Below are 27,005 nucleotides of genomic sequence, written 5' to 3'. Positions count from 1 at the left end.
GGTGCAAGCCTAACACAGCACTCAGGAAACATCACTTTTTTTTTTCTTTGTCAGACATGTAATATAGGGATTTCTACGACTTCTAGGCCAGCATGGTCTACTATAGCAAGTTTCAGCCAAGCCAAGCTATAGTGAAACAATGTCTTAAAAACAAAGGGGAGGTGAATAATCCCTCAAACACAGTGATTTTCTTTTTAATCATAAGAAACCATGTTCCAGACTTTTATATAAACAAATATTTAAAGTTAGAGGACAAGAAAAACTTCATAAAGAATGAAAAGTGAAGTTTAGCAGATGTATTGCATTAGGAAATATGTTTTAAATGACCAATTTTCTGACAGGATGGTGGCAGCAGCACACACCTTTAATTCAAGCACTTTAATACCAGAAGCAGGTGGATCTCTCTGAGTTCAGGGCCAGCCTGGTCTACGAAGGGAGAACCAAAACAGCCAAGGCTCTGTCTTGAAACAACAACAACAACAGAGACCACCTTCCCAAAAGGGGTGGGGGAGGGGGCCTTAGCAAGGAACTTGTCACACAGCACTACTTTTAAGATGTTTAAATGTGGGTAATGGCAGGAAAAAAAAGTTACGTGTAGAAATGTATGTTTCCTATAATCTCTCAGATAAGGAATACAAACAATTTTACTAATTCATCATGTAGAAGATACACTGAAAAACTAAACACCAAAACAGAAATTCATCTTAAAAAATGTAGCTTAGCAGAATATGCTTTTTTTCGTCTTGGGTAATACCAAGGTGGTAGGCATATAAACTAAGGGATAACAGCACGCTGAGGGTATTTAAACTGCAGTTTGAAGCAGAAGACTTAGGAAAAAAGCATAGAGGTAGGAAACTGTAACTCATGCCTACCCTCCCCTACAGCATCAACAATTATTAATTAACCATCTTCAGGGGTAATACTTATCTCAAATTCTCTTTAGGTGATTAATTTGCAATTGTTTTTTATCCTGTAAGATCAGTAACTTTAGAATTAAAAAGAGCAGATGGTATTTCTGCTAAAAATTAACACCATGCTCCTTAGTTAGCATATTTTGGTGATAACACCAATTCATCTAGGGAGGGAAATCCATGTTTTTAGAAATTCATGTGCCCAATAAACTCAAACCCACTTTTTTTTTAAAGTGCACTTTTGCGAATGCAGTAAGTTCGCCTTATAAAATATAAGATTCATCATCACAGTATCAGAAAATGTTAGAATATGACACATATTTCACGATCAACAGCGAAACACATTTTAAAACCATTCTTTCCCTCCCCTCCACACGCCCACTCCAGTAAGTATCTACTAGCTTATTCTACAAAGCAAAGCTTCTTCATGCAAGCATCCACCAGAAACCAGCACCACCACCTGTTCCTAAAACAGAACATACAGGATAGTAAGAAAGCTAGAAGTGACTAACACACTGTGCAGGAAGGTGCTCTACAACTACGGGCATGCAGTGACCGTCAAGCAGGTGAACATAAGCTAAAACACCAAAAAGAGCCAAATGCTCCCAGCAGAAAGCCTAACATCCTGGTTCATCCCAGCAAGAGTTCCCAGTGTGAATAGTATTCTACTACTGAAAGGACTAAGGATTGTTACAAAAGAAACTCAGGAACAAAGCAGCAGTTATAAAGTGCTAAGTTCTTCCACAAACAATATACATTTTCAGTAAGATTTGTTTGTTCCATTATAAAATTTTAAGTTTATTATATATGTATGTGTGTGTATATACATATACATTTCATTATTTAAAATTCAAATATAGGGCACTTTCATAGCAGTTACAAAATCCTACAGTCAAGAGATCTGAGCTCTACTTACATACATTAACAGAAGAGTACAGATCATTTCAAATTTCTGCAAATTTCAGGTTTATAACTCATTTTGTTTTACAGGGAGCATGTCCTGCATTTTTTGTTTGTTTTGTTCTCCACAGAGTATCAACATTACTACTTAAAAATCAAGTCTAGCCTTCCATAAGAGATAAATACAATCAGAATATTTTAGAAATTTGGAGAAATTCTGAGTGTAAACAACATCTTATAACAGTTTAAACTTCAAATATGTAATGACTCAAAGATCATCATAAAAAATCTTCCACAGTGAACAGACATTAAAGGCTAGACAACCAATTTATATAGGGAAATAAAAAAACTATTTCATCAACCATAATGTTTGAGTTCCTATTAGACACAGTTTATTAGGGTCTCTATATTGGCATTTCCTAGAATGATGAAGAAAAAAGTGTGTGTGTGTGTGTGTGTGTGTGTGTGTGTGTGTCTGTCTGTCTGTCTGTCTGTCTGTCTGTCTTCCTCTATTATTCTGCTTTTATTAGACAGGGCCTCACTATGTAACCCTGGATAGCTTGGCTTGACAACTGGTATATAGACCAACGTGGCTTCTGCTCCCCAAATGCCAAGTGCTATGATTAAAGGCATATGTCACAATGTCTGCCTATCTGGTTTTTAGGGGTTTGGTTTGGTTTAGTTTTAGTTTTTTTGAGACAGAGTCTCTCACTGAATCTGGAGCTTGACCATGTGGTAAAGCTGAGTGGGATCCTCCTATCTCCACCTCTAAGCTCTGTTATTAAGGGCTCATGCTTGGCTTTTTATATGGGTGCTAGGAGTCTAAACTCAGGATGTTGAACAGCAAGCACTTTACCTACTGAGCTATTATCCTAGCCCCAAGAATGAAACTCTTTACCCTAAGACATCTATAAATACAATCATACATGTAACATGTTTACCTAATTGTGGTTCAGATGATAATAAAACTTATATCCTTAGCCAAAATGAGTATAGTTTTATTCAAACAACTAAAATGTTATAATTTCTGATTAAAACAAATTCATGCCATATATAGCCTTCTATTTGGTTGGGCTGGTCAGGATGATATATTTTGCTCATTAAATTCCATGTCTGTGTTTTGCTAAAGATCAGGCCTGAGCTTCGCATGCCCATTCTTGTTTCCTTTAGTGTTTTGAGACAGGTTTTGCTTTCTATTTTAGCCTGGCCTTCAAGTATATAGCGCATGTTGGCCTCAAAATATGGCAAGCCTCTTGCCTCAGACTTCTAAATGTGGGACCACATCCATCTTATTAGTCTTTGGTTTTTGAAGACATGGTCTTACCTATAGTTCAAACTGGCCTTGAACTTGAGATAATTGTGTTCCCATGCCCAGTTAAATTATATAAAATCCATGTCTCTCTTCTATTACTGAACATACAGGAGAAGGTAGAAACCTTAAAGCTTCCCCTGCCTCTAATTTTTAAGTAACTAATCTGTGAGTTAAAGTCTGACTTTATTTAACAGAATAATACATTATTCTATATACCAGGTCAGTAAACTCTGACCAGTCAGTCATATAAAGCCTACTGCCTAGTTCTCCACACTTACCAGAAACGCCCCTTTCCATCTTATTGCCTATGACTGCTTTCACATGGCAGTGGTCAAGTTAAGTAACTACAAGCAACAGAGACCATGATCTACAAAGTCTAAAATATTTTTTATCTGGCCCTTTACAAAAACAAAAAGAAAAAACTTAGGATTCCTACTCTAGACCTTTAAAGGTATAACAGTCAACATTTCTACATCAGGCTAATTTAAGTGATCTTAATTTTGCCCAACTTATCATTTGATATATACAGTTAAGGTGCCCCTAATTTGAGTACTATTAAATTAGACTTAGCTTATGTTGCTGCGTTCACTGAGGCTTCTCGTGTACAAGCCATTGTATGGAAAAGGCTGTGAAGGTTAGCTGTAGATTAGCAAAGACTACTCCAAGCAGATCTGCTTGCTGTTTCTTTCTTATTGCTATAAAAATTACCATTTCGGAGTCACTGTGAGAGGCCTGGCCCAGGCTGGACACAGGGCCTAGCTCAGAGTGAGGAGCTTGGTCAAGGGAGAGAAGGGGCTCAATAATGTCATCGTGATCATCTTCCTCTGTATCCCCCTCCCCATCGGCCAAAGTACCTCTAGTCAAGAAATCGGAGCGCGTCCGCGCCATTCGAGCTTTCTTTTTATGGGCCGGTCTGGCAACCTGCTTGACCAAATGATAAAACAAATAACACAACAATGTTTTGTTTTTGTAATTTGGAAACAGATGCCAATGAAAGAGGGCTCATGAATGTCTGGAAATTTCCCTCCACCCCACCATGCCCTATCTATTAGCAGAAGTAACAGGGATGACCAAAAAGAATCCATACTCATTCATTACTGTGAACAACAGATAAGGATCCAACCTAAATCTACACTATCCTTCTCCATTGTGAACTAAGTCACTGCCACTGATCACACCAAAGTCATCTGAACAAACTGTCCTTTTTTGCCTTAGAGACTTCTTCCTTGTAATACAGTTTGTACTTTCAGGCATCATTCCTTGCCTAGTACACACCTTCCTAATTATAAAAGGCTAGCCTACAGCTTCTTCCTGTAGAAATCCCCTGAGAATAAATGGGTAGAGATGGTGTTCTACCTACAAAAGTAGTAAATTCCAAAATAAGGTGAACCTCTTCTAATGAGAAGACAAGCAGGACCCAGTACTTACCTCTCGTTGCCCCAGCCCTGCTAATTTAGGTTTCCAAGCTGGTTCATCTTGTTTGTGGGTCTGAGGATTTCCACTGCAGACACTTCAAATAAAATAAACAAGACTGCATTTCAGTTCCTAGTAGATATTCCATTGAAGTAGTCCTGAAGTATAGTATGAATTATAATTTTGTTTTTGAGACAGTGTCTCTCTATGTAGCCTTGGCTGTCCTGGAACTCACCAAGTAGATCAGTCAAGCTGTGGATTCAGAGATCTGCCTGCCTCTGTCTACTGAGTACTGGGATTAAAGGCATGTGCTACCACATGCTCTGAATTATAATTTAACAGGACAGGACAAGTCACAGAAACCTAGAAAATTCTATAATTAATTCTAGAGCTAGTCAATTCCAAAATATGATTTATTATATTATTCTCATATTGTGTTACATATATGTATGTGTATGAAGGCATGCACATATGCATGTAAGTAGGCAATTACACATGTCTGCGTATTGTACTGTGGAAACCAGAGGTCAACACCAGGGGTCCTGCTGTGTTATTATCTGCCTTGTCTCTGTTACATAGGATCCTTCATTGAACCTGGAGTGTACTTTTTTCTGGCTAGGCTAACTGGCCAGCAGTCTCTAGCAATGCTCTTGTCTCCACTGTCCCCCAGATTTAGGGTTACAGATATGTGCAGACATACTCAGCTTTAATGTGGGTGCTGGAGATCCAAATACAGGTCTTCATGCTTGTGCGAAACGCATTCTTCTCCACTGATCCACCTCCCAAGTCCCCAGGTTTATTCTTACTATCCAATCAATACTATAATAAAGAAATCTACATGCATGATGAATTTCTGGAGACCACTGATATAATCATTGGGTGTACATTTAAGAAAGGTAGCAATGGCCAGGAAGTGATGGTGCACGCCTCTAATCCCAGCACTTGGGAGGCAGAGGCAGGTGGATTACTATGAGTTCGAGGCCAGCCTGATCTACAAATCGAGTCCAGGATAATCAAGGCTACCCAGAGAAACCCTGTCTTGAAAAAACAAACAAACAAAACAAATGACAACAAAAGAAAGGTAGCAACAAAATTAGTTAAGAACCAAAGTCAATTCAATAATGAGAATATAAAAACTCTAAATCCCTCTCATCTTTAGGATACTTATCTTAAAAAGATTTTTCATAAAATCATAAACTATAAGGTAGTAGTGAAGGAAGATCTTGCTTTACTTTGGGATGGTTCTTATTAGGAAAACATCACTTTCTTAACACTTCTTCAAAGTTTTCATCTGCTATCTTAACTTTAAAACTTGAGGCTATGTATGATAACACTAGCAACGACAGAATAAGAATTGTTATTAAGGAAAATGAAGTATGGTCCAAAGAATACAGATACTATAGTGTTGGGTTATGAAAGTTTAATTTTGTCTGAAAAATTAAGTGACAAGACTGTTTTATCTTTAAAGAGAGTGTCAGAATCTGGTGAAAATTTAAACAGTATCTAGATTTTCATGGCACTAATCACTTTAATTCAGTATTATGAGTTTTAAATTCATCTTTAGACTACAAACTTCTTGGGAGTCATTACTTACCTACTAGCATCAGACTAGATCAAAAAAGACAGTAACTTACAACACTAGTTGATAGATTGTTTTTCCTTTAGAAATCTTTTACTTAATTTTCATAAATTAAGTCTAGGGGTTGCAAGAGGTTATCTTAGATTGGGGAAATGACTCAGTGAGTGCCAGGTGTGTAAGTCGGGGGGTGGGGGGCTTGATAAGCATGTTTGATGTCTCAGGTTTGATCCTAAGCATCAGAATTTTAAAAAACAAAGCAAAACCAAACCAAACCAAAACAAAAATCCTAAACCAGAAAACAGCTCCCTATGACGGCTTCTGTAGTTATCATCACTTAAAGCACACAATTAATTATAAAAACTAAAAAGAATCCCTACTGCAACAGATGCCTAAAGCAGTTCGACTCTTAGAAACATAAGACAGATTTGGGCATGGCGGCGCACGCCTTCAGTAGTCCTAGCACTTAAGTATGCAGAGGCAAGGAAGTCTCTGTGAGTTCAAGATCAGTCTGATCTACATATCAAGTTCCAAGCCAGCAAGGTCTACATGGTAAGACCCTGTCTCAAAAATATAAAAGCAAACAAACAAATAAACCCCTCCATAAAGTAGAAAGTAGTTGCCAGCAACTGGGGAGAGGAAAAAGAACCGTTTGGTGAGTGAATTTTAGTATTGCAAGATGAAAATGACATGTTGTATGGCAACTTATATATACAACTAATACTACTATACCATACACTTAAATTTTATTATAAGTTTTATAAGATTTGATTATCACATCAAAAATCATAAAGACATTAATGAAAACCATACATAGGCCAACAGCTATGACAAAACATGCTTAAGTTCTGAAAAGCCTCACAATAACCAGTTTGGATCACTACACTTCATAGCTCTCCAGCAGCTAGCGCATACCAAATGCTTAGTATACTGACAAGCACTGTACTGCCCTTTACAAATGCTTTTTCAATGAATAAGGAAGAATACAAAAGCAAAAACAAAAATGTGCTATCTACATTCAAAGATTCCTAGGATACAATTATTCATACTTTACACAGAGAAAAAAATCAAATTAGAGTAGCACTCATAGACAAAGTGGAACACAAAGCACTTCAAAAGAACTACTCTAAGAAACTCCCTACTTAACATAAAAAAATACAAATATCACTTACAGTGGAGTAATTGTATTGTCTTTTGGTGTGAAGAAAATGGCTGTTGAACTTCCCTCTCTGGAAGGGTCATCAGGTCTGTGGCCGTAAGAGTGAGCTGACCTAAAGTGTTCTTTTTCTGTAATGCGATTATTAGAGAGTTTACAGGCAACATTATGTTGGGTGCCCATTCTTTCTGTCTTTGATAATTCACTGACAGTCCTAGATTGGCCTGGGCTTCCTTTTCTTTCAAAGAACAGGGTGACAGGTCGGTCTTTCAGGGGTAAATGAATAGAGGGACTGTCTTTTGTGGCAAGAGCTGCATCTCTTTTAGTGACTGCTGATGGGGAACCAAGTAAACCAGCTGCCCCCTTACTTTGGGTATTTGGAATATGCAGAGAAGATGGCCTCTCTACTCTTTGTCTTGACTGATGAAAAGATGGTGGCAAGAAAGATTCCTCAGTTCTTGACTGTTCAATTGTCTTAAAGGCTTTACGTTCCTTTTCTAAAAGATCTGTCTGCTGACGAATCTGTTCCATCAGTTCTTTTTCATTCTGCTGCTGTAATTGTTTTTGCCTTTTTTCCTTTTCAGTATTCAGCTTTTCTAACTTCTTAAGCACAGAACATGAAGACTCTGTGTTCAAAGGAATCACTTGATCTCCTCCTGAGAACTGACACTTCCTGGCTTCCCTGTTAATATCCAGAGTAAGAGTTGTCTTCAAAGTGGCCTCTCTTTCCCGTAGTTTGTTTCTTTGGATATTTGTATCTAGTTGGGAACTTGTTTTCAGAGGTTCTTGATGGGGAATATAAAAAAATGTAGGCAGACTACTTGAAACAAAAGGGTCTCTCAGCTGGGGTTTACAGGTGATAGGTTCAGAATTACAGACAAGCTTTTCCTTTGCAGTCCCGTTCTTTAAGTGATCTGAGTCAGAGGGTGCTCCTCTTCCTGTCACTGCAAAGCTAGTCTCACTTGAGGCACTGACGGCTTTGTCTTGTGAACCAAATTTTGGATTCGTAGATACGTTGGGTGATGAAACTTTCAATTCTCCCTCATCTAAAATGAGAGACTCTGGTTTGCTCTTTTGGTTCTCCTCACAGGTCAGAAGTTCTAAGCTCCCGTGAGAGCTCTCACTATCAGGTGTACCCTGTGGAGACTGAAGGCCTTCTGGCATCAATTCTGTAGACCATCGACGTTCATCTGAAGGAGATATGCCACCAAGAGACCGGACTTTCAGCAATTCTAAGCTAAATATAGCTTGTTCTAATTCTCTCATTCTCCGACTTTCTCTTTTGGCCCGACCTACTTTTTTCTGATGGAGATCCTCCAAGGACTTGGGCCTCTGTCTTACAATCACATCTCCCTGTAAGTCTGTACCACTTTCTCTTCTGCCTTTCTCCTGTTGCGTCTCTGAAGAATCCTTTGAGAAATCCATTGAACTTTCACGGCTTATTCGATTACTTTCTATCACAGATTTACATTCCTCTATGGCTTTTACTCTGTTGTCAAAGGAACGATCTTCCCACTCAGAAGGGTCTGAACCCTGAATTTCTACAGTTCCACATGCCTTGATATGTACCAATCCATGCTCTAGCTTTATTTCTTTCAGCTGTTGCTCTTTTAAAGCTTTATATCTATATAAAAATAGACAAAAGTAGGTTATAGGTAGCTCTTGGTTACCAATGAAGATAATTAAATTTATTATAATTTTTCTCATAGAAATACTTTTTTGAGGTAGAGCCTTGTTATCCTTAGCTATGTTCAACGTTGGCCTAAGCCTCCTATTTATAGCTAGGACTAGTATGTACTGTGCTACTCATCTGTGTGTTTCTAAAACTAAATTGATTGTACTAGGACAATTATCTTCTTTTTTTGCTTTTCGAGACAGTTTCTCTGTGTAACCTTGGCTGACCTGGACTCACTTTGTAGACCAGACTTGCCTTGAACTCGCAAAGATCCACCTGCCTCTGCCTCCCTGAGCACTGGGATTAAAGGTGTGTGCTACCACACCCAACTTCCCTCTTCTTTATATAAATAATTCTTAACTAGATAGCCTAGACAAATGTTAACTGAACTAAAGATCCATTAATATCATTATTTTAATATAGTACAAAAGAGATCTATATTCATAAACTAAAAACAAAAAAACAAAACCTGGAATATTTCCTAATTTGTAAGATTAAATCAAATGCACAAGTTTTTTCTAAGCAGTTATAACCATAGGTCATGGAAGATCCCACGCTTATTTAATTCAATAAACATTTGTTTAATTTCTGCTATAGCCCAGATAATATAGGTTAGAACTGATAGAATTTTATCACAGTCTAGTGATAAAAAAAATATAACTGATGATAAAAGTATTAAAGCAGAGGTTTAAACAAAGGAACTATGAAAACAGAAGGAACAACTGCTTTATTAACACAGATTACCTTTGTCGCGCTCTGAATCCTCTACATATTGATTGTAAAAGGATAATTTTGTTCCTTTGTTCTCTGTACTTCTTACTTTGCCTGTAGCCCCTCCATCTTGCCTGTATACAGGTAGCAGCCCTGTGTCTGCACCTATAGAGTTCCTTCCATCTCTGCTGGATAATGACAGCTGCGGCTCGTAACTCCAAGTATCGCTGTCGCTCTAAGTGAGCACGCCAGGAAGCTTGGAGAAGGGATGCTGCACTGGACATTATGAAAGCATCTTTCTCCACGGCCTCATTTCTGACTTGCTTCTGATTTAGATAATTCCTCCAGAATCGCTAAGGGCGAAGAAAAAAGAAAATGGCTGTTACCACTAGTTTCACAGAAAAGGTTAAAAAAGCTAAATTTCTGTCATTAGCACTATAAGTGTATAAGTAGCTAACTTGTTGGTGAATGATAATAATAACAATTGTGTTGATGCTCTGGTTAGTCTGGGTTTGGTCTCATCTATAACCTGCTGCTGCAAAGGTAACAAAGACTAGTAGTACTTTACAAGAGGTGCTGAAGATCACCTCTTCTAAGACTGAAATGCCTTAATAAGATGGGGTCTACAGAGTTGCCAAAGCCTTAAGCAAATGCCACACCCACCTTTGTGCATTTGCACCCATCAAATGAGCTTATGTGCGCCACGCTGATGGAGGCATTTTATGCTAAGCACTAAATCAACCTTTTTAAGGTTGATGACAACAAGAACCTAAGAGAGCGAAAAGGCCTCAGCAAAAATTATTCAAGGGGGAAAATTCCATGAAGTAGTGGTTGAGGATTATGAAAAGAAAACAAACAAAAAACAAAAACAAGAAAAAAACACAGGTAAGAGCAAGAAAATGTCAAGATTATTTCAAATTTAAGATAAGTAAAACCCTGCTCTTTAAAAAAATAAATAAAAGTAAACTTTTTTTAATAGTTGAGTTATATGGGTACAGTACTTCATATTAGAGTAGAAATATATATATAATGTAGGTTAAGAATGATCCTAATTTTGAATTCTATACTAATGTATCAAAATTGAACTTATTTTGCATCAATGTACTAGATTCTACACCAGTGAATTAAAAATAATCTTGTGAGTAACAATTAAGGCACTAAGTTGAGGAGTAGATTCAATAATCTATTTTTTTGTCCTATAATCCCTATATATTTCTATATTCCCCCTTCTTTCTTTTTAACCCCTATTTCCAAACTTAAGAAAGATAAAGAAAAAGAGAGACATCCCCGAGTGCAGGCTGTTTAGGATAATTAAGTAATACAAGTTAATTGTTAGTTGATCAAATCATGGTCATGTCAATTACTAGTCTATTTTTATCACAATAATATGAATCCTAAGTTTAAGAGATAAATATGATTCTACAGATAGATAAGGTAAAATAGATACGATCTTCAAAAAACCTCAGAGATTTATAGAATATGGCATTTAAAGATGTTTTTGTTATTTTAAAGATTCTTTGACAGTAAGACAGGTTGACTCCTGGCAACACCTAGCCAGCCTATCTCAAAGAAGATAATGAGCATCGCAGAACCCCTTACGGAAATGGCTTCAAATGTGGCAAACAAGCCACTGGACAAAATGTCCTCGTGTCTGCCACAGACAGAATTCTGCCTAAAAATGGGCAAGCTTCAATGCAGGCAGAGTCGATGGCCAAACTGTCTCTGTCATGTTCTCATTTTGGAAGCTGCTAACCTGCACTTCCTGTCTACTCAGATAATTAATTTTATCCTTTCTCAAGTCTCTGAGGGGTTAAAGACCAGATAGCTTAGTTTTACAATTAAGCTTATTTGTTTAGGGGTTAAGATGTTTTTACGTCTAGATAGATGTTTTAAGTTGGTAAACATGAGACATAATAGGCAGTGATTTACATTCAGAATTTTAGACACACCAAGATAGTAAAGATGTTTTCTTCAAGGTTGCCAAATACAAATAGCCAAAACACTGTGAATCTAAGATTAATATAATTCCTGATTGTCTGATAGTTCTTCTTGGTGTAGGTAGTTTATTGTGTATGTGTAATAATATAAATATATGTAGACAAAGAAAAATGAAAGAAAATAAATAAAAACCTTACTTGCTTATCAAAAATATTTACTTTAAGTAATATAACTTTGAGGTTAATTATACACTTTAAATTTTTTTTAGATGTTTTCGTGCTCTGGAAATTAAAAAGTTCGATTTTCTTTCTTTTTTATTTACTTATTTTATTTTTGACATAGTTTCTCTATTGTAGCTCTGACTGTCTTGGTATTGTATATATACAGGATGGCAAGCTCATAGGTTAGCTTTGAACTCCAAGGGTATAACAACATGCAAGTTAATCTATTGGGTCTTGCAAACATTTAAGAAATGAAACTAGAAAGTGGGGGAATAGCTTTGAATACACTGGCCCAGGAGACAACTTTCTGAACAGAATATACTAATAATGCAGGCAATAAAATCAACAAGTAATAAATGAGACTTTGTGAAACTGAAGAGCTTCTATAAGGTATAGGACACAGTCAACAGGACAAAACAGCAGCCTATGGACTGGAAACAACTCCATATCTGACAGAGCGCTTATATATAAAATATATGAAGAATTCATGAAACTAGATTATCAACAAAACAAATAACCCAATTAAAAATGGATCTCAAATGGCTGACACTTAAAGAAATGTTCAACATCCTTAGTCATCAGGGAAATCTAAATCAAACAACTGAGATTCCATCTTACCATGCCTGTGGGAATAGCTAAGATCAAAAACACAAGTAACAGCTTATGCTGGTAAGGCTGTGGAGCAAGGAGGACGCTCTTCCATTGCTGGTGGGACTGCAAACTCACACAGCCACTATGGAAATTAACGTGGGCCTTCCTTACAAAAGTGGCAATCAATCTACCTCAAGACCCACCTAAGCAACTCTTTGGTATATACCCAAAAGACATCCCATTCTACCACAAGGACACTTGCTCAACTATGTTCACAGCAACTTTATTTATAATAGCCAGAAACTAGAAACAACCCAGACGCCTCTCAACTGACGAGTGGATTTAAAAAAAAAAAATCATGAAATTTACTGGCAAATGAATGGAACTAAGGAAAAAAGTCATCCTGAGTAGGAATCCAGACCCAGAAAGACAACCACAGTATGTACTCACTTATAAGTAGGTATTAGCTGTACAGGATAACCATGCTAAAAACCCAGAGGGGCTAAGTAATAAGGAGGGCTTTAGGGGGAGCACAAGGATCTTCCTGGGAACAAGAGATAGAACAGATTTTTGCAGGTGGACTGGGGGCTGGTGAGGATGGGAACAGAAGGGATCAGGTGGTGGTGGGAAAGGAGGGCTAGAATACTGGAAGAGATGACCAGAATTGGACATTTCTGGAAGTGAAACCCAGTGTAATAAAAACTTCATGGAATCTATAAAGAATCTTCACTAGCGAAGACTTCTAGTAATAGGGGACACGGACCCTGAACTGCCCATCCTCTATAACTAAGCCAGGCCTCAAGGGGGGTGGAGGAAGTTGGGACACCAAGCCAGTCACAAATCCTCCAACCTACAGTTTGTCATGCCTGCAGGATATGCTGGGCCTAGAATAATCATCACAAAAGAGACCAGAGAGACTTCATCCAGCAATGGGAGCAAATGCAGAATCCCACAGCCAAATATTAGGCAGACCTCAAATAATTCTGCAGAGGGAGAAGGAAGAAAGAACTGGAGGAGCAGAGGGGTCAGGAACACCACAAAAACATAGCCCACAGAATCAACTGACCAGGAGGCTCACAGAGATCAGGGAGCCTAACCTTTACGGGTCTGAGGTAGGTCCTCTGCATGTACACTACAGTTGCGTAGCTTGGCATTCTGATAGGATTCCTAACAGTGGAAGCAGGGGCTATCTCTATTGTCTGTTTTTGGGACCCTTTTCCTCCTATGGGGTTGCTTCATTCAGCCTTGAGGTGAGACTATATGCCTGGTCTTATTGTAGCTTGTCATGTTGTATTTGGTTGCTGCCCCTGGATAGTCTGCTCTTTTCTGAGGAGAGGTTATGGGGAGGGATGGATCTGGGAGAAGGAAGGTAGAGAGAAACTGGGGAAAGGAGAGGAAATGGAAACTACAGTCAGGATATAATATATGAGAAAAAAAAAAAAAAAAGAAATGAGTATGATTCATTGTTATCTCTAAAGCTTCACTATTATTTAAATGTTTCACAGTAAAATGGTTCTGATTACAAAATGAAGAACAAAGTCATTCTCACACAAAGAATCCCTTTCTCATCCCACCTGGATAATAATAGATGCTTGTCTCAAATGAAGGAACTGCTGCCTACAGAGCAAGACTCTAAACCACCTTTGCAACAGTACAATTCTGCGAAGCACTTCCTGATGAAGCCGATCTTGTAGGTGCTGTCGTTCATGCTCCTTTAGGAAAACCTATGGGGGGGGGGGGGGCAACGACAAAGGACAAAGCTTAAAAAGAAATTAAAACTTCATGAGTTATTGTTTCTGTGGTAAGCTTTCAGAGAAGAACATATAATGGCAGACATGCAAATAAGTACTGATAAATACTAAAGTAATTATTCTCAAACTGAAAAGAAAAAAAAAAAAAAAAAAGATACTAGTCCATGAGAGAGGAAATGAGAAAATGAGGAAAAGTACCAAGTTTCCAATGTCAAACAGTAAGCTACATCACTATCATATGGAAAAATGACTGTTGTAAAAGATCAGTATTCCACTGGTTAATATGTCACAATTTTTTTAAATGTTGGAATGGGGGGAAACTGAGAACCACAGATCTTAAAAAGTGATTATAATCTGAAGGGACCAACAATAACCATCTATTTGAAATCTAGTGTGCATTAAAGGCTTTTTACTCCCCAGAGTAAAAAGCAGGTATAGATAAAGTATAAATTAGACACATCTTTTTGAAACAGAGCTATGGTGCATCTTCAGGAGCAGGCAGGTATTATATCAAGAGTTAACAAGTGAACTACTAAGGACTGGAGATAAAATATCTTACCTGAGCAACATAAGGAGTTAGAAAACCTAAAACCACTGAACGATTACTCTTAATAAAGTACTACTAAATATTATGATGCTATAACATGGAAATGTTTTTTGTTTTGTGAAAATGTTCACGTAGCCCACGATGGCCTTGAACTTCTTTGCAGCTGAGAATGGTCTTCAATTAGTGATTCTCCTGGCACTGCTTTCTAGTGTTTGAATCATAGGCACACAGTACCCAGACAATAAGAAGGATCAGTCAGTGTGAGTAAGGAAGATACATAATTTTTTAAAGACTTATTTATTATGTATACAGTGCTCTGTCTGCATGTGCATCTGTAGGCCAGAAGAGAGCATCAGATCACATTATGGATGGTTGTGAGCCAGCATGTGGTCGCTGGGAATTGAACTCAGGACCTTTGGAAGAGCAGTCAGTGCTCTTAACTTCTGAGACATCTCTCCAGTCCCAGGAAGATATATAAATTTAATGGGGAGTTTATTGGAGTTATAATTGAGCACGAGGTCAAAATAAAGAAAGCAGCATATTTAAGTGATTTTAATAAATGGGCAGAATAAGTTAAATGGAATGACTAAAATAAAACAAAACTAGCAGTTTAATATTGTCAAATTAATATAGAGGAAATGAACTAAAGAACAAATAAAACTGAACCAGAAATGGAGAAATGGGCTGAGATATGAGTATCATTTCTAAGGAAAAAAAAAAAATTTGGCAAAAGGATTAAATCACAGCGTAAGACCAAGATGATCGTGGTTTTCTGCTTGAAAAAAATGGGGGAGGACGAGGAAGAGGTGGAAATACAAATAAAAGCTAAGAAAGAAAAGGGCAGTAGAGACATCTGGATAATGTTACTGTGGACTATCTTAGACATGATTTGAATTAAAACTGAAGGTGTACTCAGAACTAGAACACTGACCAGAATTGTTTTGTTTTTTTCAAGACAAATTTTCTCTGTGTAGCCTTGGCTGTCCTGGACTCACTTTGTAGACCAGGCTGGCCTCTGTCTCCCTGAGTACAAGGATTAAAGAAATGCACCACCTGCCTCATATTTGACCATGTCCCCTGGAGGGGGAGACCTGGTGGCACTCAAAGGAAGGATAGCAGACTACCAAGAAGAGACTTGATACCCTATGAGCATATACAGGGGGAGGTAATTCCCCTCAGGCACAGTCATAGGGGAGGGGAATAAGGGGAAAATGGGAGGGAGGGAAGAATGGGAGGATACAAGGGATGGGATAACCATTGAGATGTAACAAGAATAAATTAATTTAAAAAAATAATAAAATAAAATAAAGAAATGCACCACCACGCCCAGCCACTGACCAGAAATTCTATGATTAATACTGATTACAACATTTCATTTTAAGTTGGGTGTGTGTAGGTGTCACGCAACAATAGAAGTCATTTCTCTTCCAACTACCACATGGGTTCTGGGACTAAACACAGGTTATCAGGCTTGACAGCAAGCACCTTTACTACTAAATCCCAGGGTCACATAAGAGAGTTCATTGAGTAGAAGTGTCTGGTATGTAAGCATAAGAACCTAAGTTTTATCTATGAACATAAGATAAAAAGAACAGCAACTCCTGAAAATTGTCTTCCATGGGTATGATAGCATTCACACATTACTCATACACAAATATAATAATAATAATAATAGTAATAATAATAATAATAGAGATGATAATAATACATAATTATTAATGGGCCAGCAAAATAGGATAGTGTAGGCACTTACTGTCAAGACTGAAAACTCGAGTCTTATCCCTGGTACTCACATGATAAAGGAAAAGAATTGACTCCCCTGACTTCCATACTCATGCCATCGCAGATAGATAGGTAGATAAAGATAGGAAGGAAGGAAGGATAAGATGGATAGACAGAATAAACAAACAAATGAGTAAATGTAAACATTTACCTAGTTTAATCAATTTCCTTGTAATACTTGATATGTACTATCTTTTCATAAGACTCAATTTAAATAAGGCTATATATGTACTTACCATGGTTTTTCCAACTTGATAATTATCAGGATTAATATTGATTTTCCTGAAGAAATCTTGAATGTTAAATTTAGATGGGATAATATTTTGGGGAAGTAGTACATGAAAGTGGCTCACAAAATCCTGAAAAGTTTAAAAAAAAATTGGTATCAAATCACAAGGTAACTAGGTAAGTATTATGCCCTAAGCTGACTGACCAGCCTTTTATTAATGGGTTTCTCAGTCTTTTAATAAAAAGACAACTTTTTAAAAATATTTACTTTCATTTATTTACATTGATGTTTTGCTTGCATGTATGTCTGTGAGAGTGTGTTGTTTCCTCTGAAACTGAAGTTACAGACAGTTGTGAACTGCCACGTGGTTGCTGGGAATTGAACTCAGGACCTCTGGAAGAGCAGACAGTGCTCTTAACCTCTGAGCCATCTCTCCAGCCCATAAAAAGAAAAGTATTTAAAGTAAGACAATGTAGAGCCGGTGTGGTGGTAAACACCTTTAATTCCAGCACTTGGGAGGCGGAGGCAGGTGGATCCCTGTGAGTTTGAGGCCAACGTGGTGGTCTACAAAGCGAGTCCAGGACAGCCAAGGCTACATAGAGAAACCCTGTCTCGAAATAAAACCAAAACAAAAAGTAAGGCAATGTAAAAAAAATATTCAGACTCCACTGCAAGAGGGCAGTGAGCCACCCAAGTGAAGGTACTCTATGGCCTGTTTTTTCATTCTTTTAAGTACAAGGTGCCAAACTGGCAGGGAGAGAAAAGTGATAACAGGGAGTGGGTATGAGAGTAAACAGAATTATTATATACCTGTATAAAATTGTCAAAGAATAAAACTTACTAATAAAAAAGTAGGGTGAAATAAAAGAAAGTTTTTTGCTTTAAAATAAAAACAGGAGGGACAGAAGAGATGGCTCAATGATTAAGAGTACTGGACACTCTTCCAAGTGTCTGGGTTAGAGTCCAAGCATCTACATGCCTGCTAACAACCAGCTGTAACTCCTTCAGAGGAATATGACACTTGCTTCTGGCCTCCAAAGGCACTCCATGCAAACGGTGCATACTTCTACATGCAGGCAAAACACCCATAGACACAAAATAAAAACCCTTTAAAAATATGTATGTATCCATATCATACACATATATCCATATAAAATTATATATTAACTTAAATATATTATAGACACATAGAACCTGGAAAGAATATTTGGAGCTATATCCTGACTGGCGAATCCGAACTGTTTCCAGCATCCCAGTGTACCGAAGCTGTCTTAGTACCAAGGCATCATTGAATCTTAAGGGCAGCTAAAACAAACAAATGAAAAAAAAAAAAAAAAAAAAAGGTTAGTAAATCTCCAAATTTCAGTTTGTCTTAAAAGTACAGCTAACTTTTGAGTATCCAGGGACTGATTTAGTCAGTTTAAGAATGGACAAGCTCTCCTCCTAACTGGTAACTTATGAAAAGATGATTGTCCTGACCTGAAGTAACGAGGGAGAAAGCAATTTTCGAGGCTCCCTAGTCATGAAGCCAAATGAACAACAAAGCACAGTAGAAATGTGGGTGTACAAAGGCCTCAAGGCACAGTCACTACAAACTAATGGCATTAATGTATTTAACCAAACTTTGTTTACAATTTTGTGTTTCATCAAGATATTTATCTGATAATGTCACTAAGAAAATAGCAGACCTACTTCATTTGTTGCCTTGGCTAAGAACTGACAAAATTCTCCTAATAAAAGACAGATTTGTGCCGGGCGTGGTGGTGCACGCCTTTAATCTCAGCACTTGGGAGGCAGAGGCAGGTGGATCACTGTGAGTTCAAGGCCAGCCTGGTTTACAAAGCCAAGTCCAGGACAGCCAAGACTACACAGAGAGACCCTGTCTCGAAATCCACCCCCCCAAAAAAAGACAGATTTGTTTATTTCCATAATACTTTTGCTTATGACACAAACATGCAATACAGAAAAAAGGGGAAAAATCCTTGTAGTCCTGGGAATGTTATTACACAGGCATTCACAGGAAAAAGACTAACTATCTTGTCACGCCTAGGGATCTCAGTAGCTACACTTCTAGGAGATATATTTGTAGCTTCTGATATTATGTCCTGGTCGGTCATAATATTATTTTTAATGATCCTCTAAGGCAATCTTAAAAGGACGTGTGTGTGTGCGCGCGCGCGTGTGCATGTGCATGTTATATGCGAATATATATAACATATATTGATAACTTATCCTAGGACCTGATACATTTTATCAACTCAACTTTTCAACAACAAGGTCTCAATAATTGGAACTCATACTTCTACTCAATACAAGGAGAAACTAAGCACTTCATAGCTGTAAGGTGCTGATAATCAAAAAGAACTATGAATTTAATCCTATAATTACAGTAGATCATTACACACATAAAATACTTAAGTCATGGAATAATGAAGTAACGTGTGTGTGTGTGTGTGTGTGTGTGTGTGTGTGTGTACACGTGCGTGCGCAGGTATGAGTGTGCCACAGCACACATGGAAAGTCAGAGGAGAACTTACTGAAGTCAGTCTTCTTCCACCATGGGGATTCTGAGAATAAAAAGGTTATCAAGCTTGGCTCAGGAGGCTTTACTTGCTGAGCCATCTTATCAGCCCCAAAACAAAGCAGCAGAATTGCAGACTGTTTATTAAAAATTATTTAAAATATGGCTAATAACTCCTACACATGTGCACTATGGTACTTGTGCACACATACATACACATAAATAATCAAGAAAGATGAACTTAATGTCTACTGTATTTAAGCTTTTTAGCTGCAAACTTTTTCCTAAATGAGCATAAAGATGACAAATATACTTACACTCTACCCTTTGACAAGTGCTAATTAAAGGGGCTGCAATAGAAAAAGTAAGGGTAAAAATTTCTAAATATGAAAATACTAAACAATAACTAAGAGCTATAACTATATCCAAAAAGAGATTAATTAACCTTCAAAATAACAAAATTTTCATAGGAAAAAAATCCCTTTTTTCCTGATGGAATTTCAAGGGGTATTAATATTTGCCTCTCTGATTCTAGCACATGCTGAATCAAATCCACAAACATCTTAAAATTGGGTAAGTATGGAGATTTTTTAAAAATAGCTATAAATAATACTTATGAAATATAATTTTTTTTTTACAAAAAGTATGTATAGTTTTTCCTCTGGTCACTTTCAAGGGAATTCAAAGTTTGTTTTGAAATAAGCTGACTGATGTGCTGTGATGTACAGGATACTTTTACCTTTTCAGCATTTGAGCGAATGCATTTTACAAAATATGGTTCTGCCTGACCAAGTGTTTCCATCAGCTTGCTTAAGGAGGCCTGCAATAAAAGTAGTGACATTAGTATTCTCTTTTGCTCAAGAACTGACAAGTGACATGTTTGGTTTTTTGTTTTTTTAATTTATATATTCACTTTATATCCCAGATGTAACCCCTTCCCCACTTCTCCTCTTGGTCCCTCCTTCCCACTCTCTTCCTCCTATTCCCCACTCCCTTGTCCTCAGAAAAGGGGAGCCCCCACCAACTCCAATCCACCCCAGCACAGAAAGTCGCATCAGTACTGAGCTCCCCCTCATCCACTGAGGCCAGGAAAGGCAGCCAGGTTAGGGCAAAGTAATTGAAAGCAGGCAACAAAGTCCATGTTATAAACAGCACACGCTCAACTCACTGGGGGGACCCACATGAAGATCTAACTGCCCATCGGTTACATATAAACAGCAGTGTGGCAAAATAAGCAAAAACTTTCTATGCATAGAAAGGTTTGTTTCTGAGAAGAAAATTGTATATATTCGCATTCTGGTTACATCAAGAATTGCTAGCCTGCTCTACAAAGCAAGTCCAGGACAGCCACGGCTATACAGAGAAACCCTGTCTCAAACAAAGCAAAACAAAACAAAACAAAAAGAATTGCTGAGGATAAGAAATACAGTTCGATCTTAAAGCTGATCCCCTAGCAATAGTCATTATTGCCGATGCATTTCCGAATACTCTAAATAGAGAATAGGTTCTTCTTCACATGAATTAGGTAACTTTGCTCAAACACACATTTTAGGTAGCTCTGTTCCCCCCCTCCCACTCCTATCTTTGTTTTGAGAGAGGCTCTTTAATACTTGTTCCAGCTGGCCTATCACAAGCTATGTAGCTCAGGCTGACCTTAACTTGTGATGTTCCTGTATCAGCCTTCTGTGTACTGGAATTACAGACATACGTCACCATGCCCTGCCCTGATATTCTTCTATCCTGTCCAGTTATTTAAATTATTAAGAAAAGTAGTACCTTAATTTAATTTTAACTTTAATATTTGTGGAGGATGTAGTCATATTCTCTTCTATTGTCTAGTTAGAGGCATTATCCGTTTTTGATCTGTTCTTACTGTCTTATTGTCCTCCAGTAATCTTCAGCTTTTGTTTTCTTTTTCTGAATTTTTCTTTTTAAGATTTATTGTATTTCTGGTTATGTGTATGTGTCCACAAAGGTCCAAGGCAGTTAAGAGGTGATTGGGAGGCACCCTATGTGGGTGCTGGGAACCTAACTCAAGTCCTCTGCAAGCACATTTACACTCTAAGCTACAAAGCCCTCTCCAGCCCCTCCTCTGTTTATAGTTTCATAGATTTATCTTTGTTTCTTTCCTTCTTTCTACGTGCTCTGAGTTTAAAGTATTCTTCACTTTCTATTTTATTGAAGACCTTGATTCTTGGACATACAACCTAACCCTTTTCTAATCGAAGCACTCAGCACTACAGCTTCTTAGGCGTACGAATCCTGTCATATCAATGATCTTGCAGCTCACTTTGATCCTTCAACAATAGTAAAAACAAAACAAACAAACAAACAAACAAACAAAAAACCACCAGATTTTATTTGGCATGAGAAGAGGTAATAACCTGAAACTGGGCACTGATACTGGGAGGTTTCTTCTTCTTGTGCAAATGAAGAAGAGATTTGGTGATTCGATCCTGAAGGGTCAGTCTTGTCAGATGCTTCAAAGAATTCACATCCAGCAAGTGCTAAAGGCAAGAGAAAAAACACTACTAGCTTCACCTTGCAGATCTACTTTCACTCTGTTCGTGTGTTACTTTGGGCAACACTGTAATTATTCATTTCCAACACTATGTACAAAAACATTTCGTGTATGAATATGATTAAATGAAAAGTGTGAGTTAATAGCCATTCTTCCCTCTCCTTCCTCCAAAAGCTAAAAAATTCAATTTTAAACTACATTTCCTAAACTATTGCATCTAGAATTCTGGAAGTGGCTTAAACTGGCCAGTTAAATACTGTATGAAGCAGGACAAGCATAACTGAGGCAAAGGCATTGGCTACTAGTTCTGTTCTTGGGGCAAAATGCACATAAAGGCACTTTTAACACTCTCTACTCCGAATCTCTAAGCACTGGAGTGTTCTAAGTGTTCAGAGGCAGAGTAAAGGACATCTGCATTGTTACAATTACTGTAAAGTAAATACAGTTTAGCTCTGCGATCCCCTCATTACACAATGGGTAGCAGGGCTTATAAGCAGTGGGGTGGCACTAGCAGGTTCCTTCTGACTGGTCTAAAGACTCAGGAATTCAGAATCCATCAACTTCTAGAGGTAGGTAAATGAGGAGTCCTTCCTTTGGGTGAGTGTAATAGAAATGTGAGATCTAATATACAGATGAACTTGTTCCAGGGACATTCAAGACCTCGTTTTGTCTCAAGAGCAAATAAGGGGAGAGAGCCAGGACATGCACTCTTATAAGGCTCTCAGGAGTTTACTGGTGCTACAATGCAGAACAACTCTGAGACCAATCCAGCACCCTAACCCCTACCTTAAAAATTTTCTCTAGAAAGTGAGTCCAGGACAACCAAGACTATACAGATAAACTCTGTCTCAAAAAATAAAATAAAGGCCGGGTGTGGTGGCACACGCCTTTAATCCCAGCATTCGGGAGGCAGAGGCAGAGGCAGATGGATCACTGTGAGTTTGTGGCCAGCCTGTTCTACAAAGTAAGTCTACGTAGCCAAGGCTACACAGAGAAACCCCATCTTGAAAAACCAAAAATATAAATACAATAAAATAAACCTGTTTTTTTAAAACATTTTTTATTTATTATGTATATAGTGTTTTGCCTGTGTGTACACACATGCCAGAAGAGGGCACCAGATCTCAGTATAGATGGTTGTAGATGGTTGTAAGTTACCATGTGGTTGCTGGTAATTGAACTCAGGATCTTTGAAAGAGCAGCCAGTGCTCTTAACCTCTGTGCCATCTCTCCAGCTCCTTTTCACTGATTTTAATATAAAAATTTATATGAAATTCAATGTCAGTGTTCATAAATGAGTTTTATCAGCACATGGACTTACTTGTTCAGTTTCATATTATCTAAAGTTGTGTTTATACTACAACAGTAGACCTAAGTACTTACAACAGAAAACTGGCCCTCAGAGATTATTTAACTCTTTATAGAAACACTGTGCAATATTTATAATAGATGAGAATCACATAATCACTAAGTAGAAATGTTTTCAGAATTCAGATTTTCACTTTCACCTGGCTCAAAGAAAAATGAAAAGTAGCAATTACTAAACAGAACTTGTATAATCAGAAGCTTTAAAAGAAACTAGAGAATAATATTTATCATGAGTAGTTATTTATGCTTGAACTATTAGGCTTGTCCAATTCCTAACAGGCTTTGCTATTTCTAAAATGGATCCCGCTAAGTACATATAGTCTGTATTTTGGACATAAATAACGTTTTTCATATATTTGATTTATAAACATTGATGGCATAAATTTAAAAAAAAAGACAATAGGGAACTAGTAACAACATTTTTTTTCCACAGTACTCACCTTTGGAAGAACAGGTTTTAATTTGAAGTTTTTGCTTCTCCTATAAAGATAAAACATTCATTAGAAGGAAAAAAAAAAATAAAACCCTACAGTATAAATGAGTGATAAAAGAGCCTTCTCGGTGCAACTAAATTCTCAATTCTTCCATTGGGAAATGTGGGTACTCTATGCAAAAAACGTTATCTGACTCAATCAAGCAGGCATCATTGAGAACAAAGTAAGCAGGGTCAAGACACAGAAGTATCAGGGTTGTAACTTGAGTATAAGCAGGAGTCGAGCCTGAAGATCAGTGATGTGGGGCTGTGCTTTTGAAGCCATTAAGTTTTGCTTTCTTGTACGTAGTTAGGGTTCTACTTTCTAACACCTTCGAAGCTTTACTTCTACCATTAAAAGGTTTTAAGATATGCCTGTATTTCATAAATAGTTAAAAACATACATTTCAGCAAAATATAATCTTTCATTTTAGAAATTAAAATTTTCTACTCATTTTCCCTACTTATAAACAAAAATTAACTTTTATTATGGCTTCAGAAAAAGAGCAAATACAGCTCAGTGCCTAGAGCCCTGGCTGAGAAGTTATACTGAAGTAGAGCTTCTCTAAACCTTGGTTTCATTGTGTGAGACTATAAAGTAAGGACAAGTTTTTTTTTGTTTGTTTTTTTTTTTTTTTTTTTTTTTTTTAGCATTATTGAGAAAATTAATTGAATTGGGATTCATTTCATGAGTAGAGCAAGATTTGCATAAATCAAGCCTATTGACACTATTAAGCAATTACTTCATTAGAGAGCATGCATAGTTATTGCTATGTCCAAACTAATTCCTTCATCAGGTAATAAAAAATGACTCTTATAAGATACTGCACATGCTGCCATGTATACCATGTGCATGAGATTTTCCTGTCCAATGCTAGACCTAAAGAATAATAGTTGTAGACATGACAGGGAATCCTAAAAGAGCTAAGTTTTGTCTTTCTCTACAAGAAAATAACAAGAATTCCCTGTAATTAAGTTTAATCTACTTTTATTTTTGCTAGTGAATACGGAAAACAGGAAGAGAAAACAAAGCAATACTATATATAATGCATTAGAGTCACAGTTTTAAAAACTGTACATTTCAATCTTTTTCAATCAAAATTATATCCATGAAAATACTACTTCATTTCTCATTATATCTTCTGCAAGAAAATTTAGTAAAATACTCCCTTAAATAGTCTATTAATAGCCGGGCACAGTGGCACATGCCTATAATCCCAGCACTCTGGCAGAGGCAGGTGGATCGCTGTGAGATTGAGACCAGCCTGGTCTACAAATGGAGTCCAGGACAGCCAAGGCTACACAGAGAAGCCCTGTCTCAAAAAAACCAACCAAATAAACAAACAAAAAAGTCTATTAATAACCAATACTGACGTGAGAATTCCATGAGCTCTCTCCAGCAGTTTACTGCTTGCTGAATTAGCAAATATCCCATCTTTATCAAGCAAGGAAGTGTTGCTAGTTGGTAGTCTGCTTTGGCGAATGCCAGTTCTGACATTCCAGGCAATATCAAACGTATCACTGGAAAAAAATAGTATAGTTTCCTTAATTTAATTATCTCCATATTATTGTATTAATACAAAATATGGTATATTTTTAAAATGGAACATTTAAAGATTTTAATGCTAAGCAGCATAAAATGGTTTATTACAATGATTACCAATAAAGTAGGACCTCTCAGTCAATCAGAAAGAAAACTTTAGTGGATTCTGACACATTTATATACAGGTAAGATGGCTATATCATATAGATAACATCATTAACATTGTTATATGTAAGTTATATGTTTTAATGTACAATAGAATCTATGATGTTTTTTAAACACATTTTTATTTAAAAATAATTCATATTACATCTCATTTGCTATCCCATCCCATGCATCCTCCCATTGCTCCCTCCCTCCCGCTTTCACCCCATTCCCCTTCCCTATGACTGTAATGGAGGGGGACCTCCTCCCCATGAATATGGTGCTAGAGTATCAAGTCTCTTCTTGGTAGTCTGCTATCCTTCCTCCGAGTGCCATTGGGCCTCCCCATCAAGGGGACATGGCCAAATATGGGGCACCAGAGATCTTGTGAAAGTCAGTCCCCAGTCTCCACTTAACTGTGGAGAATGTTCTGTCCCTTGGTTAGATCTGGGTAGGGGTTTGATGATGGCTGCACGTTTTGTCCTTGGTTGGTGCCTTAGATCAAGTAGAACCCCTGGGCTCAGATCCACCCATCATAGTGTTCCTCTTGTAGGTTTCTAGGACCCTCTGGATCCATTTATTTCCCTATCTCCTATATTTTTCTCACCTAGAATCTCAATAGGATGTATTCCCCTCTGTCTCACTTTCCTGGTAAGTGAAGACTTTCATGGGACACTGCCCCTTGGGCTAGTGTCCAGTTATAAGTGAGTATATACCATTTGAGTCTCTCTGCTTCTGGGTTAGCTCACTCATTATGATCATTTCTAGTTCCAATTGAGAAATGGGGCTCAGAATTAAACAGAGAATTCTCAACAGAGGAATATCAAATGGCTGAGACACACTTAAAGAAATGCTCAACATCTCTAGTCATCAGAGAAATGCAAATCAAAACAACTCTGAGACTCCATCTTACACCCATCAGAATGGCTAAAATCAAACATTCAAGTGACAACACATGCTGGCGAGGATATGGAGAAAGAGGAACACTCCCTCATTGCTGGTGGGAATGCAGACTTTGGAAATCTGTCTGGTGCTATCTCAGAAAACTGGGAATAGGGCTTCCTCAAGACCCAGCTATTCCACTCCTTGGAATATACCCAGAAGATGCTCCAGCACACAACAGGGACATATGCTCAACCATATTCATAGCAGCCTTATTCATAATAGTCAGAACACAGAAACAGCCTAAGTGTCCCTCAGTAGAAGAATGGATAAAGAAACTGTGGAATATTTACACTATGGAATACTATTCAGCTATTAAAAACAAGGAATTTCCAAAATTTGTGGACAAATGGATTGATCTATGATTTTTTTTTTAGAGCTTTCAAAAATCTTTACTGAGATTTATAATACCAATAGTCACATGATTCTATGGAGTATCTATTTCTTCCTGAGCGGTCTTATTCATAAACACCTACGCCACTGACACACCAACTAAAAATATTAAGCTGTTGCTACAGATTTAAGTGCTATAATCAACATTACAGGCAGAGGAATAAATAGACAATTGCCAGTGATTATAGTATAATATTTAATTAAGGGCTTTCTAGGTTAAGACAGTAGATATAAATCACTTCAGAAATCATTAAAAATACAAATTATATTTTAAATGAATTAACATTTAAGAACAAAGAGAATAAACTGAGAACAAATGATATATCTTTGTAATATGAATGACACATTAATTTCTCGAACTTTGTTCTTTCTTTATATGAACAAGGAG

General features: G+C 37.3%; 1 protein-coding gene across 1 annotated transcript in view; it reads right to left on the bottom strand.

Moving 5' to 3' along the window:
- Positions 1–27,005, bottom strand: part of Myo9a (myosin IXA) — a 171,134-nt gene that overhangs the window by 43,664 nt on the left and 100,465 nt on the right. The window contains exons 17-27 of the mRNA XM_051156589.1: positions 24,970–25,116; positions 23,564–23,603; positions 21,619–21,741; positions 19,974–20,054; positions 17,908–18,018; positions 16,721–16,843; positions 13,979–14,128; positions 9,688–10,007; positions 7,285–8,892; positions 4,552–4,633; positions 3,832–4,044 (exon numbers count right to left, since the gene is read on the bottom strand). Of these exons, the coding sequence (XP_051012546.1) occupies positions 3,832–4,044; positions 4,552–4,633; positions 7,285–8,892; positions 9,688–10,007; positions 13,979–14,128; positions 16,721–16,843; positions 17,908–18,018; positions 19,974–20,054; positions 21,619–21,741; positions 23,564–23,603; positions 24,970–25,116 (2,998 nt within the window). The remainder of the gene's footprint in view (positions 1–3,831; positions 4,045–4,551; positions 4,634–7,284; positions 8,893–9,687; positions 10,008–13,978; positions 14,129–16,720; positions 16,844–17,907; positions 18,019–19,973; positions 20,055–21,618; positions 21,742–23,563; positions 23,604–24,969; positions 25,117–27,005) is intronic.

This window comes from Acomys russatus, chromosome 14, assembly GCF_903995435.1.
Source record: "Acomys russatus chromosome 14, mAcoRus1.1, whole genome shotgun sequence".
Taxonomy (NCBI): Eukaryota; Metazoa; Chordata; class Mammalia; order Rodentia; family Muridae; genus Acomys; species Acomys russatus.
Note: the sequence above shows the minus strand (reverse complement) of the source record. Positions and strands in the feature narration are given on the sequence as shown.